At 30.7% G+C, this 21,646-nt stretch overlaps 1 protein-coding gene across 3 annotated transcripts in view; it reads right to left on the bottom strand.

Moving 5' to 3' along the window:
• LOC136975904 (plexin-B-like) overlaps positions 1-21,646 on the bottom strand; it is a 302,414-nt gene that overhangs the window by 90,612 nt on the left and 190,156 nt on the right. For all 3 annotated transcript variants that reach the window (XM_067271069.1, XM_067271070.1, XM_067271068.1), the window contains 2 exons: positions 11,090-11,266; positions 4,761-4,889 (listed from right to left, as the gene is read on the bottom strand). In XM_067271069.1, coding sequence (XP_067127170.1) covers positions 4,761-4,889; positions 11,090-11,266 — 306 coding nt within the window. The remainder of the gene's footprint in view (positions 1-4,760; positions 4,890-11,089; positions 11,267-21,646) is intronic.

Raw genomic sequence — 21,646 nt, 5'->3', positions numbered from 1 at the left:
AGTTATACAGTGACATTGTTGAGATGTAAAGGGATTTCCATATGAATAATGTTTTTCGATCATCACAGTGCTTTAGAAAACAAAAGTTGTTTGAAGTTAATCTCTATCACTTTTTTAGCTAGTTCCGTTGTACATTTGTTGATGTTCTATAAGACAGAGGCAGAGCATTCTAGTAGTGGCTCCAATATATACACTCAAACCTGTTTTTGTGCGGTCTTTTTTTGTGCGATTTTTTATACATGCAATGAGTTTTGTGCAATTATTTTTGTGCAGTATACAAATTTGATTGAAATTCATATACCGCACACAAAAAATCACACAAAACAAATCGCACAAATAAAAAATCGCACAAAAACAGGTTTGAGTGTAATAGTTTTGACCCAGTTAGAGGATTTTGTAAGGGTATGGAATACACCCCAGATTTTTCATAGAGTGTAACTTCATCTCTACCATTACAAAGTATCCTAAAAAACATGGACTGGGGTGTTAGTGGCAAAATATAGCCAAATTTCTTCAAAACTTGACAAATACATAATGAAGAGGGATCCAGGTACAGAATGGCTGGTGTTATAAAAACCAACTCTTTCTTACAATACAAAGTGGATGGTGGAATTAATGTGTCTTTGACCTGGTTGACTAGGCATTTGAACTTGGCCAAAGAATACCCAGCACTGCAAACTGCCAATTCAAGAAGGGAAATCTAATCTTCTATAAATGATTGAGTGGAAGGATATAAGTGATTTACTTACCAATGCACAATGAGCCTATATGTTTGCCTCTATTGGCCATTTTGGCAGAGTTAGTCATGAGAACCATAGAGTTCAAAATTTTTAGATTCCCTCTCACCATACATTATCCTCTTCTATAACTGAGGTATGTTGAAGATATTCTATTAGCATGGGAAGGCACCAATAAAGAGTTACTGAATTTTATACAGTTACTGTCAGTTATTTTCTCTGATTATTTCATTTACTAAAGAGGAGGAAAAAGATGCAAAGATCTCCTTTTTGGATCTGTGTAAGAGAAGATCCAATAAGGCTAACCACAGGAACAGTAGTAGAAAGACTTGGTAACCTACTCCATTATTCATCATCAACAAAATTGTATGGATTGACAAAACATGAATGCTATGAATATAGTACCTGAAAATGGGACCCATAGGCTAGATGGTACTTCCTTGGTGACTAGAGAGAAGCAAAGGTCAACACTGAGTAACTTAATAAATTATGGTGCCAATGGAGTAAACTCTAAGGAAGCCCACTGGTTGATGCAATCCCTGCTGGAAGATGGGCCCATCATGCTTTGAAAGAAGGAAAATGCTATAAATTGGAATCTGGAATGTCCAAAGTATGAGCCTAGATAAGATAGATGTTATCAAACAGGAGATGCCCAGATTAAAGCTTGTCTTACACGGTGTTAATGAAATAAACTGGACAGGAAGTGGTTTCTTCAACTCAGACAACTTCACTATTTACTACTCTGGGAATGATTCCATGAGAAAAGGAGTAACTTACATAGTAACAATCACTTTTTTACTATGAAAAGACTAGATGAAAAAAGTAATAGAACAAAGGAGTAACTTACATAGTACAACAAAAATAACAAGATCTTTTGAGTGTTTTAGAACTATAAATGATCGTATACTGACCATTTGTATTAATGGGAAGCTTTGTCATACTTCGGTAATGCAGGTATAGGCCCCTACTGCTGATGCCTCCCTAGAAGAGGTGGGATGATTTCTATTCACAAATTCAAAAGACACTAAATGAAACACCAAAAAAAGACATCATCATCATCACTGGTAACTTTAATGCAAAAGAAAAAAACAAACCAGAACCAGGTGTCTGCGGACAGTTCAGCTTAAGGAAAAAAATGACTCTTGGGATTGTTTTATTCAACTCTGCCAGGAAAATCATGAACACATGGTTCTGCTAACCTAAATGATGACTTTACACATGGATTTCCCCAAATGGCTTACACTGGAATCAAAGCGACTACATCTTGTGTGACAGAAAATGGGCTAACTCAATACATTCAGTTAAAACTTTCCCTGGTGCAGACTGTGGTTCTGATCACCAACTACTAGTTGCCAAATTCAAGCTTAAATTTTGCAATACCAATAGACCACTGATAAGATACCATCAATGCAGTTGAAATTATAAACTGCTTAGAAGTGTTGAACACAAACCTGATAATCTTGGGAAGAAATAAAAAATCATATCACTGATGCAGCTAAATACCACATTCCCTTTAAAAAGACATCTAAAAATCTAAATGGCTTGCTGAAGAAACAACTGAAATTGCTAATCTTAGATGGGAAGCTAAAGCTGCTGGGAAGACAGAGGAAGCTAAAAGACTAAATTCTGAGTTTCAAAAAGCAGCAAGAAAAGATAATGAAAACAACTGGGCTAACTACTGCAAAGAGATAGACGAGGCCAATGCAAAAAGGCACACATAGATCTCTTTTTCCCATGTCAAAAACATTGCCACTTCATTTGCTCATAAACAAATAATGATGAGGAATCAAGATGGCATGGTACTGCATGACCAGATAACTATCAGGAATTGCTGGCAAGAATATATTGTGAAACTTTATGCTGACAACAATCATCAGCATCACCTATAGCCAATTGCAAAGCAGGAAAATATAGAAAATGAGCCTTCTGTAACAGAAATAGAACTTCAATGGACTATAAGTCAATTAGCAAGAAACAAAGCAAACAAAGCACCAGGCATTGATAACTTGCCAGCAGAACTGCTTCAAGCAGTATCCAAAAGAACTCTACTCACTTTGCCACAGGATCTGGGAAACTAAACAATGGCCAAAGATTTAATTTTAAATTACTTCTTAATATATGTAAATTACCTGATTTCAAATATTCTGTAAACAAATCTATTTGTATCATCATATATTCATTCATATTTTTTTGAATTATTTAAATTCATGAAATATCAATTAATATTTTTACTAGGCTGTTAATATAAATGGTGAATAGAGAACATTCAATTTTTACATAAAAGTTGGTGGTTTTCTAACATTCAAATATTCAAAACAAATCGTTTGATTTCATCAATATCATTCATATTTTTGTTTCTTTATTCATTCCTACAGTATTATCTGCTCCTATCATTTGTTTTCACTGTTACTTTTATTGAATTCTGGTGTTTTTGTTAAATTTATTGTTTGATTGATAAATATTTTCTAATTATTCAATTATTTTTCTAAGATATTCAGAATATTTTCATCAATAATTTTTATTATAATCCAAAAATTCTTTATTGTCACAATGAGGCCTAATTCAAAAATTAATAAATTGGATTTTTAAGTTATTCTCCAAATTTATATTATATTAGGCATTAAATTTTTTAATAAGTCAAGGCTACTATTCCTTATATCTTTTCTGTAGTACTCCAAGATGTATTGAAAATCAATTTTCTGTATCTACCAAATGATGGAAATATAGAGTGTAATTTTGAGAAGTGACAAAAATTGTAGTGTCTCATTATTTTTATAACAGATAAAGATTTACTATTTAAGATTAACAAGTTAATTAATAATTGTTATTTTATAATTACTTAGACTGTTTCCAAAATAATCAATAAATTAATTAGAGTTTCTTATATCCATTGATTATATTATAATTTCTTAAACTATATATAATGATAGTATATATAATATAATATATATATAAACATACATACATATAACCTAAAGTGAAATAAATAAATAAATAAATAAATAATATAATAAAAGTGAATAATATAATAACATAATGTAATATGATCTTACAATGGTAATGGGTTGTCATCAAGAAAATTCAATTTTTTTTTAAACTGCATGATGTTTAATATAAATGATGTAAATACAGTGGTACCTTAGAACTCAAATTGAGTTTATTCCTAGAGGTCATTGAAGTTCTGAAGCAATTTTTCCCATAAGAAATAACATAAAATGAATTAATGTTTCCAAACCCTACAAATGCCCATTTTAATTGCTTAGCAATGAATTTCTTTTTATCTCAGTTGTTGCTCTTTCAAGTTTTCTCTTAGGTTCTGTAGCCTCAACACTCTTCTTAGGTGCCATGGTGAATGCACATGGATGTTATTAAAAACAAAAACACCAAAAAACAGCTAGTAAAAATCAAGTTATGAGAAAATGCTTTGAGAATGAGAGCAAAAGATAAAATTCAACGACTGAATTTGGAAAGGATATGTGAATGGATCATGGAGGCTTAGAAATTAATTTCACCAGCAATAATTGAGCAAAGTTTTAAAAAACGTGTTTTTAAAATATTAAAACTCTCTTATAAAATCATTACTTCTATCAGTTAATGAAAATTTCTTGTAAGATAAATCTTGATAGTCTATCTTTGAAATTTGTCTTTGTTTACATGTTTTTTTTTTCTTTGCAGGATTCTACTAAAATAAAATTTGAGTACATTAATTAAAGGGGGAAAGGTTAGTGTTGAGCCATAAGGTATGAAAAAAGAGAGGCCATTAGATATAGCAATTCCATTTTTAAATGGGCTTAGTAGATTGGTCAAACTTTTTATTAGCATTTTTTAAATTATATTTCTACAGTTCCATGGGTACAAGTTTGTAATTGCAATTTAAAATCAGCATATAATCCACCCCATAATATAACCAGCCTCTTTGTTCAACTTGTCCTTTAAATACAAACAACTTATGATTAATATGCACAAAAATACAGTAAATTATTTAAATTAATATAATTTTTAATATATTTAACAAACCATCACCTTATAAGGAGATGCAGCATAAAGTGCTTGCTGAGATGGATCTAAAAACATATTAGTTAATATAGGATTTCCTTGATCAACAATAGATTCTTCAAATTCTTCTGCTTCTGTACTTTTTGTAATTAATAACTGAAATTTTATAAAATTTTTAAAATTAAATATAATTCATTTAAAATAAAACTAAAGTAATAAATAGTAATACTATAGTAAGCTTAAGTGTATATCTGTTTCTAAACATAATACTGGGATAAATTAGATCAAATGCATGGGAGGACAGATTATCTAAACTGTTAGACTTGATGTTGCTTGTCAGAGAGATTAGTAAAAACTAGTTAAACTTGCGTAAACTGGTTATATAACAAAGAAACAGAGAATACAGAAAGATTACACTGTCTTGACTCATGGAAAGTAAGCGCTGGAAAGGGGGAGTGAAACTAGGTCACCGTCACCAATGGTTCCCCGAGAAGTCAACAGCGCCACCAACCTTTTATTATGTAATGGAAGAACGTTTATAAAACATCGCGATACAGTTTGTTACATGTAACAATGTCGTATAACATTTGACAATAATTTCGATCGTTGATTCCAACATAAACAACATATCTAAATTACTTGCTCTTGGTAAAATAAATAAAACTTTCAGAGGTTATATTTATATAAAAGAATAGAAATACTTTGGAGACAGAGAGTTATAAATATGGACTAAATGTTTCTAATGTTTTACTAGTTTTCCAATAAATAGGATGAAGACTGTTTTGAATTTAACAAATAATCTTCATATTTATCAATAGTAATGTATTATAAGTACTACTGTTTGTATCTCAAGAGAGAATCTTTGATCTATTTGTATAAATATGATATGATGTGAGGAACTGAATCCTACCCTTTCCATTTTCTCATTATTATTCTTTTGTTTATTTTGTTTAGTTTGGGGATTTTATTCAGTTCTGAATGATAAAGTTTACACTCTCTTTTCAAAATTCTCACCTAAATGATTGATTTTGAAACTGTCATCATCATTCTTAAAAATTACAGTATCTAAGATTAAGATGATCTCAAACTGAGTTAAAGAATAGTTGTCTTAATCAAATTGTCCTGGTATATAAAAGAAAAATGTCAGAGATGATGACAGTAATATTGCTTTTATTTATTTGCTTTCAGCAAATAATTATTATTTATATTATATTGTATTACTTTGCATTATCTTTCTTGCATTTACTTTGCATTTTCAATAACCAAACATTTTCTTATTTAAATAATAAGAAAATATTTGGTTATAGAAAATGTAAACAAGAAAGGTAATGGAACAGTAATATAATGTCACTTTATCTTAGAGTGTAAATAGAACAATACAATGTTTCAATATTCAGATAAAATTCCTCATTAAGAGCTAGTTGCATGAGTTTTAATCTCAAGGTAAATGAAATCTAATCTTCAGAATTACCCTCAATGTATTGCCAAGTGTAAGTCTTTGAAATAAATTACCAGTTAACTTACCAGACAAGTTTATTCTAATCTGACAGAATATAATTTCAAGAACTGATTTTCATTTAAAAAGCAATTGTTTCAATTGTCAGAAATTAATCTTACTTTATATAAAATAACAATTAATCATTCCTCATTATAAAGTACAGTACATGTATTAAAATATTGTAGATAATGAGCTATCTATCAAATCTACTGATATATATTTTCATCTACACTTCAATCTATTGTATGCTTTGGCTTACTCCTTTTATGCTCCTCCATCTTGTTTATTGTTGCTCTTGATAATATGACTGAGAAGTAAGAATTTTTCAGCTAATTGGCTAACAGCAACCCACCAAGTCAAAGTAACTCATAAAATGAGCGTAACTTATTCTTTAAATTAGTGACAAGGTTAAAGTTAGTCCACAGATAGTTATTACATAATTTAAATGGCAACTCATGCAACCCATCCTAAGTGATAAGTACATAAATGTTAAGTTGAAAGAAATGTGAATTTTCAGCATTTCTTGCATTAGCTTATGAAACTTAGTTGTAAGACCAAAACTTCAATCTGGCTCTAACCAGATTCGGACAAAAGGCTGGACCATTGACTACATAGCTCCACAATAAGCATGATGGAAAACTATCTAGTTAAAACATATTTTTGTAATTTGGCAAATGTAACAATTCAGCATTTGTTCAATGTAGTCATTGTTGTAATATGTGTTCCTGTTTTAATACTTTTGTAACAATACACTACATATAATCCAAATAAAGTTCTTTAAACATATGTAACTGACAAATGAAGCATCTCCATACAAAATGCCATTTCACTTTTTCATTTCTTGGTTTGATTTGGTTCATGGGATGAGGCAACAGAACACAAAGGCAATCTGCCAAAGATGAATGCCTTCTGAAAGGATTTTCTATGCAAAATAGGCCCCTATTTAGATGTTGACAAGTGAAGAAAATCTGGAAAACACCATGTGGTCAGCCCATTGGTTAGGCATAGGCTTGGAGCAAACTACCAGTATTCAGTGATTTTAACCACTTAGCTGCTGATGAGTATTTTCTTCATTTTTTTGTAAAAAACATTAAGAAAAAGTAAGAAAAAATTAGCCATTTCCATTTGTGTTACTTTCCTTGTAAGCAATCTAAATACCGTAATTTCCTGCATATAATCAATCTACAGTGGAATATAATACATGTGCAATTTTTTGACAAAAAGCTAATCATCATATAATCCATATAGAATAACTTTTCATTGACTAAAGCAATTTATTGTCATATAATCTGCACACAAATTCACATTGTCAATTATTTGCTTCTTAGTGTATCAGCAATGATATGATGCAATTTGTAAGGACATTTAATAATTAAAAAGAACTATTTTCAAACATAGGATAAAAATTCATTTCGAAGTGAACATTTAAAATCCAAAATTATAAAATAAAGTAAATTCCCAATTTATGACCTCCTGACTTATTATAGCCAAAACTGATATATTAAGATAATAATTTTCAAGTTCAATCAATCAGTAAAACTTGCTAATGGCATGTGTAACAATTAAATATTAAATGTAATACTGTAATGAAAATTACAATATATGTACTAATAATTCTTAAGTTTAACTATAACTTGGAATGCACCATTAGTGCTCAAAAATTAAAAAATAAATTAACTTTCTGCAGAGCTGCTCAGTCCAGAATTATTATTCTAATGTTGAATATATAATAAAGTTGAAGTAAATTAATAATAAATTAAATAAAAATTAATAATAAAAATAAAATCAATTCAAGATGAAGATTGCAATACTCAGTATGAGTTTTGGTTCTTTTAAGTATAATTGTCTCCTCAGCATTTTTATGAATCTTTACATTAATAAAGTATCATAATTAAATTTCAACTTTATTATAACTTTCTAGTCAATAGAACAAACTTTTATCTGTGTACAAACAGTAAAAAAAAAAAAAAAAAAAAAAAACAAATTTTGTCATGTCATAAAGATTAAAGTCTTCTTGATCAAGGTATTGAGGTTGGATGCTCTTAATTGTTTTTGATCATATAAGCTAAAAAATATTAAGATAAGATTAAAGCATATCTTAAATAAATATCAGCTAAAAGATTTTTAATGAAATGCCCATGGACATATAACTATATTCTATTCATGAGCAGAAGTAAATGGATCCTTTGGGGACTATACTTTCATCTTTTGCATCAGCCTGACAGTGTATTAATAGTAACAAGACACGTTCATATTTTTTGCTAAGAACACTTCTTAACAACTTGATTTTAAAGCATTTTTGATATTGTGAAAAAACTGTCACAGATTACATGCAGCAGCCTATAATCTGCATCTTTGAAATAAGATTTTTAACACAACCTGTAGATTATAGACAGGAATTATAATATTTGTTTTTGTTAATCATATAAGTTGATTCGATTTAAAAGTCTATCTTTGGTACTTATCTTTTGCAATTTGTATTGTATCTTTTGCAAAAAAAAATCTTTTGCTTTGTTTTTGCAAAAGTTAATCTTCTTATAAAATTTAATCTTTATTAAGAATATAATATACATATAATACAGTAATACCTTGATAATTCTGGTTAATCAGAAATACAAGTTCTATTAAGGTGTTGATAAATTGTAAAATAGAATCATGTAAATGTATGTAAAATTATTGTATGTTATTAAAATGTTTATTAAAAATAAGAAGATTAATTATAAATTGTCTTCTAATTTTAATACAAATAAACTTTCATTAACAAGCAATTTGAATATATTTACCTAATTATAGAATGTCATCTTTTTTAACATTCAAGCCTATTACATGGTTAATATAGAATTAATTGATAATACTCATCTTAAGCTAATTTTTCAACATCAGAGTACAATCACATATAAGGTTGCCACCTTTGGAAGCTGGCTTTACCAGCCAATGTAATGACCAGAAGGAGAAAAGGAAAGGTAAATGAGAAGATACATTCTTTTTTCATGTTTCTTGAAATTGGTATGCATTGTAAATGCTTTAATTCAATCGCAAATGATGCAACGAGCTGAACAAATATCATCATCAAAAGTTAATCAATTTTTGAAGTAATTTACTTGAAGCCAGGTTCTCTTAAATGTATAATTGTGTGAATGTTTTTTCAAGAAGAAAAATCGGATGTCTAGACTGGCTCACCTTAAAAAAATTAATTTTGAAAACTCAAAACAGCAGTTGACTTAACATGAATAAGTGTACCAATCACATTTCAAAATTTAACATACTACAACACCAGCTATGAATCATAATTAAAACTTTCAGAATTATAATGAAAAAGTCATTTTATCATTATAAGTAAACTTACTGAATATTAAAAATAATTTTATATAATATTTTTCAATTGAAAATATGATTTTGTTTATATTTTAAACTGTTTTGCCAACCATTGGCCTTGATTTAAAAATTACCAGTCAAACTGGCCCAATGCCAGCCAGGTTTCCACCTGGCTGGCATTTTCGTCAAAGTTTTATAGTTTTAGCATATATCTGTCCTATAAGACGACTCCCAAACTATCAACATCCTGTGAATTTAGTTTAGATCAGCGATCATTATCTGAATAATAATACTGTATAGCATATACGGAATTATGTCCTATTTGTAATTTTTCGAATGAACAAATTTTATTTTCTTGCACTGCCTTGCAATTGTTGCAAATGTTTGCACTGATTCAGCATTCGGGTAATGACTGACTATTCACAAAAACATCGTATGGGCTATTCTATTTTGCGCACATACCCTACTCTCTACTAGTAAATAATTATGGTTTGTCCGTTTTTTTATAATAGTTTTAATTTATATAAATTTCAAACTAAATTTTTTGTATCTGTCCTATAAGACGACCCCCGATTTTCAGGGCCTTTTTTTATGATTCAACTATTGTCTTATCTGCCGAGATATATGGTATCTTTGATAATTGATAGAGATTATATAATAGATATATTATCAAAGATAATTATATATATATATATATATATATATGTATAATTTCTATCAATTATCAAAGATACATCAAAATTGGTGTGAATTAGTTTTTATATTTTTTAAATCTTCTTTATAGCTTTGATACTAATTTTAATATTATACTTTCTGTTATATGTCTTTCTAATGTTATATGTAATTGATTTATTCATGGCATTTACTCTGATGTTGAAAAATTAGCTTGAGATGAATTATATACATTAATTTCCATGTTATCCAAAATTTTGAAAGATTAAAAAAAATTATATAAAATTTAATCTTTATTAAGAATATAATATACATATAATACAGTAATACCTTGATAATTCTGGTTAATCTGAACGGATTAAAAAAAAAAAAAAAAACTGGCTCTCTTTGAACAAAATTTGTGGCTGTCACATTTATCACATACCTCTCAAAATATGTAGTATATATATTAATATATCCTCAAAATAAATTAAAAATATGTTATCAGAATAGAAAAGGAAGAGACTAGTAGCCTGTCTCACCCTTCCTGTAACAGTCATACACTTACTTATGGAAAGAGATTGAAATTCCCCCATATATTATATTGTATGTAAATTGTATGTAAACCCAATTTATAGTTAATTTAAATCAAACTTCTAGACAAATTAATTAGTTTCTAATCATTAACTTGGCCTTATTTAACCGGATAATTTGGCAGATTTGTTTGATTTAAATTAAAAAATATCATAAATATATCAGTTAAAACTATTTAAATCTGAATTTCCTGTTTACTTCTTTTAACAAAAACAAAATTTCATATACAATGACAATAATATAAACAAAAAAATTTAAATTAAATTTAAATTTAAAATCATACTTTCTTATTTCTAACCTTTTTTACAGATCCATTTGCAGTTCCAAGAAATGCAACTGTATGTTGTCCAGTTGTTGCTAGAGCAACTGATGTTAATGTGACATTTTGAAATGTTATAGCTGCCAATGCAGTAATAGGAACAGAACCATTCAATTTCACTGTCTCATTGCAAAAATTAAGAACATTTCCAGCTTTCTAAAAAATAAAAAATTGCACAATGTTATTAAGTAATAAAAAGATAAATAATCATGAAATTATAAGTAAAATATTTTATCAAAGAAAAGTCGAGATGTATATGTATCCTGAAAAATGCAAAACAATCTTTCAGTAAAAAATTGGCTTCAAAACGTGAAAGTAGCTATTATATAATGAATGCAAAACTGCTGTAAAAACAAATTACATGTTACGGATAGTAATGACCAAGACATAAAGATAGATATACAGTAGAGCATCGTTTATCCTAAAGCTGATCAACCGAAAGTGTTCTAGTTGGACTGTGTCATGCCGAATCAAACGTTTTTGATACTAGATTAACTTCCAAAATATAATTTTTTTGTTTTTATATTTTTTAATATATCTATTTTGTTTTGTACAAAATAAAGAAATAATTTTTAACAATACAATAGCCACAATTATTATTTTAAAAAATTTACGTTAGGCTTAACATCGACAAAAATTCAACGCGAAGCAACACGCAACGGAAAAAATTTTCAACATGGGATAAGTTAATATATTTTTTCATACATAATTGGTTATCCTAACAATCCCAGTCCCCAATTGATTTGGATAAACAACAGTCTATGTAATTCTTAAACAAATAAATTATAATCTTTGAAAACAAAACACCTTGGTATTTCCAGCAAACAAGTAAAATTTAATAAAATAAAAACGTTTTCGACTATTTTTAATAGTCCTCTTCAGTTACTCTTTAAATTGAAAATGGAACAATTCTTTAAACAGAATTAGAACAAAAAATAGAATGCCAGCAATAACATAATTTAAATTTAAAAAATAAAATAAAAATAACATGAAATAAAAGTAACATAAAAATAGTACAAATTAAACAGTAAAATAAAACAAAGTATTAATATAATTAAATGTAGTAAAAAGATTTCCATGCACTAGATAGACTATCAGCATCTCTATGGTTGATGCAACCTTTGGTATTATGTGCCTTGTAAATCTCGAGTTTTTCAATGTATTTAATAAAATGTTTGTTAGTGGCAGTCTTAATTATGGAAGCTTTATCCCAATAAATATTGATATCTTGTTCTTTTGCAAAGGCTGCTAGTACAGTACTGTCCAAGTGTTTAGTAATTGAATATTTATGCTCCTGCAACCTCTGTTTTAAAGACCTCATGGTAGCACCAACATAAACTAACTCTGAATTAAAACGGTAGTCAGTTAATGGGATTGAATATACTCCTGATGTGTTGTTTCGATTTAGTTTCAACTTATCGTTCCGTAGAATTCTGTAAATCGTAGGATTACGTCGATAGATCATTTTAACATTGTTCTTGCGAGCTATTTTCTTAAAGATGGAATGTAGGAAAGGAATATAGTTGAGAACTACTTTTCGGTCTTGGCTGGTGGTAGTAGGATGTTTATTTGTTGGGTTACAAAATTTATCAATAAGAGCGTTAATCTCCCGTAAATGATATCCTTGTTGTACAGCTATTGTGCGTATGTAATTTAGCTCTCTATATGTGTCATAAATACTTGTACAGTGGGTATAGGCCCGTTTTATCCAAGATCTAAAGGCTGCATGTTTAAAGTTGCTGGGATCGAAAGAATTCTTTGGAATAATAATAGGAAGATAGCTAGGCTTTCGATAAATGTTCGTCCATATTTCACCAAATTTACAAGTGATGGATAGATCCAGGAAGTTTACATTCAGGTCACTTTTTTGTTCCAATGATAGCGTCAAACCATATGGGTTGTTATTCATTTTGTTAAGGAACTCGCTAGCGTTATTAATATTCCTCCAAATGATGAACACATCATCCACATATCTTGCATATAAAATTATGTCGTTGTTGAAGATAGGCAGTACTTTATTTTCTAAACGTCGTAATACTAGTTCACATAAAACTGGGGATATTGGGCTCCCCATTGGAACTCCTCGTTGTTGTAAATATGTGTTGCCTTCAAATGCAAAAAACGAAGTATAACAAATTAGGTGTGCGAGTTCTAATATGTGTTCATGAAATTTTGTAGCATTATTAACATTCGTAAAAAGGAAATCTCTTATCTCGCAAAAACAAGGTGGTAATTTTATAGATGGAAATAATGCTTTAAAATCCATTACGGTCATAAATTCATTGTCTTCTAGGCTAATATTTCTGAGCATATCCACCAGTTGAATAGAGTTATTAATAGTATACGGGTGATCTTGAAGTCGTGGCTGGATAAATCTAACCAGTTGTTTCTCAAGTTCAAACGTAGGGGAGCCACATTTTTCTATAACAGGTCGTATCTGACAGTTAGGTTTATGGGTTTTGCCAAAAGCGAAGATTCTCGGTGTTCTTGGTGCTTGTACGACAGAGTTATGCATACATAACTTGCGAGCTAAGGGAGTTGAAACGAATTTTTTAACTCTCTGTTGTAGTGATTCTAAATATTTGTCAGGAGCACGTTGGCATTCGGTGTCCCTGATGTAATCCTGCAGTTTATGGTTGTAGGAATCTCTTTTAAGGAGCACTACTCCTTTGGACTTATCAGCCTTGATAAGCACTACCTTATTTGTATGTAGCCATTCTTTGGCATTTTTAATGCAATTGTGGAAATGAGTGTTCTTGGAAATTCTTTCTTTAGTTGTGCGAAATCTTGTTTTCCATCGTACGTATTCTTGACTTGTAGGATTCATTTCCTTAATAATCATTTCAACATTAGGCACAATGATATCAGGGGTTGGTTGAGGAGCAGGAGCAAACAGTGGTCCGTATTTTAATGCTTCCAACAGACAATCGGGAGGTGTGATGTTATCCCATGCCGTTATAACGTCATTATTATGAATGCGTGGTTTGACGTTCTGGTATCGTAATAACCATTTCAGTTTCTTGACATATTTACGTTTTAAGTTTTTTTCAACTGAGCAAGCTAAGTTGATAACTTTATGATTAACATCCATAAGGAGAACTGGATCTTGTTTAAATAAATCTTCCTCCAAAAGAATCAGTTTATGTAATAAGGCATAATAAAGACGCCTAGAAGATCGGATAGCCTTATTAAGACACAGATATTTCAGTCTTGGTAATAGAGAGATACAGTTGTTTGGTAGCCGTATCCTTTGAATGGAGTTTGGAAAAACGTTATTAAGCCGGCATTGCAACAGGAATTCAAATTGTCCTTTAGCCCTCTGAAGTTTGATAACTATTCTTCTGTAATTTTTAGCCGGTGTAGCCATTAGAATAATAAAAAATAAATCACTTACTGGAATATAAACAGAATGAAAACAAAACACCTTGGTATTTCCAGCAAACAAGTAAAATTTAATAAAATAAAAACGTTTTCGACTATTTTTAATAGTCCTCTTCAGTTACTCTTTAAATTGAAAATGGAACAATTCTTTAAACAGAATTAGAACAAAAAATAGAATGCCAGCAATAACATAATTTAAATTTAAAAAATAAAATAAAAATAACATGAAATAAAAGTAACATAAAAATAGTACAAATTAAACAGTAAAATAAAACAAAGTATTAATATAATTAAATGTAGTAAAAAGATTTCCATGCACTAGATAGACTATCAGCATCTCTATGGTTGATGCAACCTTTGGTATTATGTGCCTTGTAAATCTCGAGTTTTTCATGTATTTATAACCTGTGTAAATGGCAGTCTGAGATTTGGCTTTTGCAAAAATAAACTAACTGTCAGATACGACCTGTTATAGAAAAATGTGGCTCCCCTACGTTTGAACTTGAGAAACAACTGGTTAGATTTATCCAGCCACGACTTCAAGATCACCCGTATACTATTAATAACTCTATTCAACTGGTGGATATGCTCAGAAATATTAGCCTAGAAGACAATGAATTTATGACCGTAATGGATTTTAAAGCATTATTTCCATCTATAAAATTACCACCTTGTTTTTGCGAGATAAGAGATTTCCTTTTTACGAATGTTAATAATGCTACAAAATTTCATGAACACATATTAGAACTCGCACACCTAATTTGTTATACTTCGTTTTTTGCATTTGAAGGCAACACATATTTACAACAACGAGGAGTTCCAATGGGGAGCCCAATATCCCCAGTTTTATGTGAACTAGTATTACGACGTTTAGAAAATAAAGTACTGCCTATCTTCAACAACGACATAATTTTATATGCAAGATATGTGGATGATGTGTTCATCATTTGGAGGAATATTAATAACGCTAGCGAGTTCCTTAACAAAATGAATAACAACCCATATGGTTTGACGCTATCATTGGAACAAAAAAGTGACCTGAATGTAAACTTCCTGGATCTATCCATCACTTGTAAATTTGGTGAAATATGGACGAACATTTATCGAAAGCCTAGCTATCTTCCTATTATTATTCCAAAGAATTCTTTCGATCCCAGCAACTTTAAACATGCAGCCTTTAGATCTTGGATAAAACGGGCCTATACCCACTGTACAAGTATTTATGACACATATAGAGAGCTAAATTACATACGCACAATAGCTGTACAACAAGGATATCATTTACGGGAGATTAACGCTCTTATTGATAAATTTTGTAACCCAACAAATAAACATCCTACTACCACCAGCCAAGACCGAAAAGTAGTTCTCAACTATATTCCTTTCCTACATTCCATCTTTAAGAAAATAGCTCGCAAGAACAATGTTAAAATGATCTATCGACGTAATCCTACGATTTACAGAATTCTACGGAACGATAAGTTGAAACTAAATCGAAACAACACATCAGGAGTATATTCAATCCCATTAACTGACTACCGTTTTAATTCAGAGTTAGTTTATGTTGGTGCTACCATGAGGTCTTTAAAACAGAGGTTGCAGGAGCATAAATATTCAATTACTAAACACTTGGACAGTACTGTACTAGCAGCCTTTGCAAAAGAACAAGATATCAATATTTATTGGGATAAAGCTTCCATAATTAAGACTGCCACTAACAAACATTTTATTAAATACATTGAAAAACTCGAGATTTACAAGGCACATAATACCAAAGGTTGCATCAACCATAGAGATGCTGATAGTCTATCTAGTGCATGGAAATCTTTTTACTACATTTAATTATATTAATACTTTGTTTTATTTTACTGTTTAATTTGTACTATTTTTATGTTACTTTTATTTCATGTTATTTTTATTTTATTTTTTAAATTTAAATTATGTTATTGCTGGCATTCTATTTTTTGTTCTAATTCTGTTTAAAGAATTGTTCCATTTTCAATTTAAAGAGTAACTGAAGAGGACTATTAAAAATAGTCGAAAACGTTTTTATTTTATTAAATTTTACTTGTTTGCTGGAAATACCAAGGTGTTTTGTTTTCATTCTGTTTATATTCCAGTAAGTGATTTATTTTTTATTATTCTAATGGCTACACCGGCTAAAAATTACAGAAGAATAGTTATCAAACTTCAGAGGGCTAAAGGACAATTTGAATTCCTGTTGCAATGCCGGCTTAATAACGTTTTTCCAAACTCCATTCAAAGGATACGGCTACCAAACAACTGTATCTCTCTATTACCAAGACTGAAATATCTGTGTCTTAATAAGGCTATCCGATCTTCTAGGCGTCTTTATTATGCCTTATTACATAAACTGATTCTTTTGGAGGAAGATTTATTTAAACAAGATCCAGTTCTCCTTATGGATGTTAATCATAAAGTTATCAACTTAGCTTGCTCAGTTGAAAAAAACTTAAAACGTAAATATGTCAAGAAACTGAAATGGTTATTACGATACCAGAACGTCAAACCACGCATTCATAATAATGACGTTATAACGGCATGGGATAACATCACACCTCCCGATTGTCTGTTGGAAGCATTAAAATACGGACCACTGTTTGCTCCTGCTCCTCAACCAACCCCTGATATCATTGTGCCTAATGTTGAAATGATTATTAAGGAAATGAATCCTACAAGTCAAGAATACGTACGATGGAAAACAAGATTTCGCACAACTAAAGAAAGAATTTCCAAGAACACTCATTTCCACAATTGCATTAAAAATGCCAAAGAATGGCTACATACAAATAAGGTAGTGCTTATCAAGGCTGATAAGTCCAAAGGAGTAGTGCTCCTTAAAAGAGATTCCTACAACCATAAACTGCAGGATTACATCAGGGACACCGAATGCCAACGTGCTCCTGACAAATATTTAGAATCACTACAACAGAGAGTTAAAAAATTCGTTTCAACTCCCTTAGCTCGCAAGTTATGTATGCATAACTCTGTCGTACAAGCACCAAGAACACCGAGAATCTTCGCTTTTGGCAAAACCCATAAACCTAACTGTCAGATACGACCTGTTATAGAAAAATGTGGCTCCCCTACGTTTGAACTTGAGAAACAACTGGTTAGATTTATCCAGCCACGACTTCAAGATCACCCGTATACTATTAATAACTCTATTCAACTGGTGGATATGCTCAGAAATATTAGCCTAGAAGACAATGAATTTATGACCGTAATGGATTTTAAAGCATTATTTCCATCTATAAAATTACCACCTTGTTTTTGCGAGATAAGAGATTTCCTTTTTACGAATGTTAATAATGCTACAAAATTTCATGAACACATATTAGAACTCGCACACCTAATTTGTTATACTTCGTTTTTTGCATTTGAAGGCAACACATATTTACAACAACGAGGAGTTCCAATGGGGAGCCCAATATCCCCAGTTTTATGTGAACTAGTATTACGACGTTTAGAAAATAAAGTACTGCCTATCTTCAACAACGACATAATTTTATATGCAAGATATGTGGATGATGTGTTCATCATTTGGAGGAATATTAATAACGCTAGCGAGTTCCTTAACAAAATGAATAACAACCCATATGGTTTGACGCTATCATTGGAACAAAAAAGTGACCTGAATGTAAACTTCCTGGATCTATCCATCACTTGTAAATTTGGTGAAATATGGACGAACATTTATCGAAAGCCTAGCTATCTTCCTATTATTATTCCAAAGAATTCTTTCGATCCCAGCAACTTTAAACATGCAGCCTTTAGATCTTGGATAAAACGGGCCTATACCCACTGTACAAGTATTTATGACACATATAGAGAGCTAAATTACATACGCACAATAGCTGTACAACAAGGATATCATTTACGGGAGATTAACGCTCTTATTGATAAATTTTGTAACCCAACAAATAAACATCCTACTACCACCAGCCAAGACCGAAAAGTAGTTCTCAACTATATTCCTTTCCTACATTCCATCTTTAAGAAAATAGCTCGCAAGAACAATGTTAAAATGATCTATCGACGTAATCCTACGATTTACAGAATTCTACGGAACGATAAGTTGAAACTAAATCGAAACAACACATCAGGAGTATATTCAATCCCATTAACTGACTACCGTTTTAATTCAGAGTTAGTTTATGTTGGTGCTACCATGAGGTCTTTAAAACAGAGGTTGCAGGAGCATAAATATTCAATTACTAAACACTTGGACAGTACTGTACTAGCAGCCTTTGCAAAAGAACAAGATATCAATATTTATTGGGATAAAGCTTCCATAATTAAGACTGCCACTAACAAACATTTTATTAAATACATTGAAAAACTCGAGATTTACAAGGCACATAATACCAAAGGTTGCATCAACCATAGAGATGCTGATAGTCTATCTAGTGCATGGAAATCTTTTTACTACATTTAATTATATTAATACTTTGTTTTATTTTACTGTTTAATTTGTACTATTTTTATGTTACTTTTATTTCATGTTATTTTTATTTTATTTTTTAAATTTAAATTATGTTATTGCTGGCATTCTATTTTTTGTTCTAATTCTGTTTAAAGAATTGTTCCATTTTCAATTTAAAGAGTAACTGAAGAGGACTATTAAAAATAGTCGAAAACGTTTTTATTTTATTAAATTTTACTTGTTTGCTGGAAATACCAAGGTGTTTTGTTTTCATTCTGTTTATATTCCAGTAAGTGATTTATTTTTTATTATTCTAATGGCTACACCGGCTAAAAATTACAGAAGAATAGTTATCAAACTTCAGAGGGCTAAAGGACAATTTGAATTCCTGTTGCAATGCCGGCTTAATAACGTTTTTCCAAACTCCATTCAAAGGATACGGCTACCAAACAACTGTATCTCTCTATTACCAAGACTGAAATATCTGTGTCTTAATAAGGCTATCCGATCTTCTAGGCGTCTTTATTATGCCTTATTACATAAACTGATTCTTTTGGAGGAAGATTTATTTAAACAAGATCCAGTTCTCCTTATGGATGTTAATCATAAAGTTATCAACTTAGCTTGCTCAGTTGAAAAAAACTTAAAACGTAAATATGTCAAGAAACTGAAATGGTTATTACGATACCAGAACGTCAAACCACGCATTCATAATAATGACGTTATAACGGCATGGGATAACATCACACCTCCCGATTGTCTGTTGGAAGCATTAAAATACGGACCACTGTTTGCTCCTGCTCCTCAACCAACCCCTGATATCATTGTGCCTAATGTTGAAATGATTATTAAGGAAATGAATCCTACAAGTCAAGAATACGTACGATGGAAAACAAGATTTCGCACAACTAAAGAAAGAATTTCCAAGAACACTCATTTCCACAATTGCATTAAAAATGCCAAAGAATGGCTACATACAAATAAGGTAGTGCTTATCAAGGCTGATAAGTCCAAAGGAGTAGTGCTCCTTAAAAGAGATTCCTACAACCATAAACTGCAGGATTACATCAGGGACACCGAATGCCAACGTGCTCCTGACAAATATTTAGAATCACTACAACAGAGAGTTAAAAAATTCGTTTCAACTCCCTTAGCTCGCAAGTTATGTATGCATAACTCTGTCGTACAAGCACCAAGAACACCGAGAATCTTCGCTTTTGGCAAAACCCATAAACCTAACTGTCAGATACGACCTGTTATAGAAAAATGTGGCTCCCCTACGTTTGAACTTGAGAAACAACTGGTTAGATTTATCCAGCCACGACTTCAAGATCACCCGTATACTATTAATAACTCTATTCAACTGGTGGATATGCTCAGAAATATTAGCCTAGAAGACAATGAATTTATGACCGTAATGGATTTTAAAGCATTATTTCCATCTATAAAATTACCACCTTGTTTTTGCGAGATAAGAGATTTCCTTTTTACGAATGTTAATAATGCTACAAAATTTCATGAACACATATTAGAACTCGCACACCTAATTTGTTATACTTCGTTTTTTGCATTTGAAGGCAACACATATTTACAACAACGAGGAGTTCCAATGGGGAGCCCAATATCCCCAGTTTTATGTGAACTAGTATTACGACGTTTAGAAAATAAAGTACTGCCTATCTTCAACAACGACATAATTTTATATGCAAGATATGTGGATGATGTGTTCATCATTTGGAGGAATATTAATAACGCTAGCGAGTTCCTTAACAAAATGAATAACAACCCATATGGTTTGACGCTATCATTGGAACAAAAAAGTGACCTGAATGTAAACTTCCTGGATCTATCCATCACTTGTAAATTTGGTGAAATATGGACGAACATTTATCGAAAGCCTAGCTATCTTCCTATTATTATTCCAAAGAATTCTTTCGATCCCAGCAACTTTAAACATGCAGCCTTTAGATCTTGGATAAAACGGGCCTATACCCACTGTACAAGTATTTATGACACATATAGAGAGCTAAATTACATACGCACAATAGCTGTACAACAAGGATATCATTTACGGGAGATTAACGCTCTTATTGATAAATTTTGTAACCCAACAAATAAACATCCTACTACCACCAGCCAAGACCGAAAAGTAGTTCTCAACTATATTCCTTTCCTACATTCCATCTTTAAGAAAATAGCTCGCAAGAACAATGTTAAAATGATCTATCGACGTAATCCTACGATTTACAGAATTCTACGGAACGATAAGTTGAAACTAAATCGAAACAACACATCAGGAGTATATTCAATCCCATTAACTGACTACCGTTTTAATTCAGAGTTAGTTTATGTTGGTGCTACCATGAGGTCTTTAAAACAGAGGTTGCAGGAGCATAAATATTCAATTACTAAACACTTGGACAGTACTGTACTAGCAGCCTTTGCAAAAGAACAAGATATCAATATTTATTGGGATAAAGCTTCCATAATTAAGACTGCCACTAACAAACATTTTATTAAATACATTGAAAAACTCGAGATTTACAAGGCACATAATACCAAAGGTTGCATCAACCATAGAGATGCTGATAGTCTATCTAGTGCATGGAAATCTTTTTACTACATTTAATTATATTAATACTTTGTTTTATTTTACTGTTTAATTTGTACTATTTTTATGTTACTTTTATTTCATGTTATTTTTATTT

This window comes from Centruroides vittatus, unplaced genomic scaffold, assembly GCF_030686945.1.
Source record: "Centruroides vittatus isolate TY-2023 unplaced genomic scaffold, ASM3068694v2 contig_391, whole genome shotgun sequence".
In the NCBI taxonomy this organism is placed as follows: domain Eukaryota; kingdom Metazoa; phylum Arthropoda; class Arachnida; order Scorpiones; family Buthidae; genus Centruroides; species Centruroides vittatus.
This window is presented reverse-complemented; position numbering and strand designations above follow the sequence as displayed.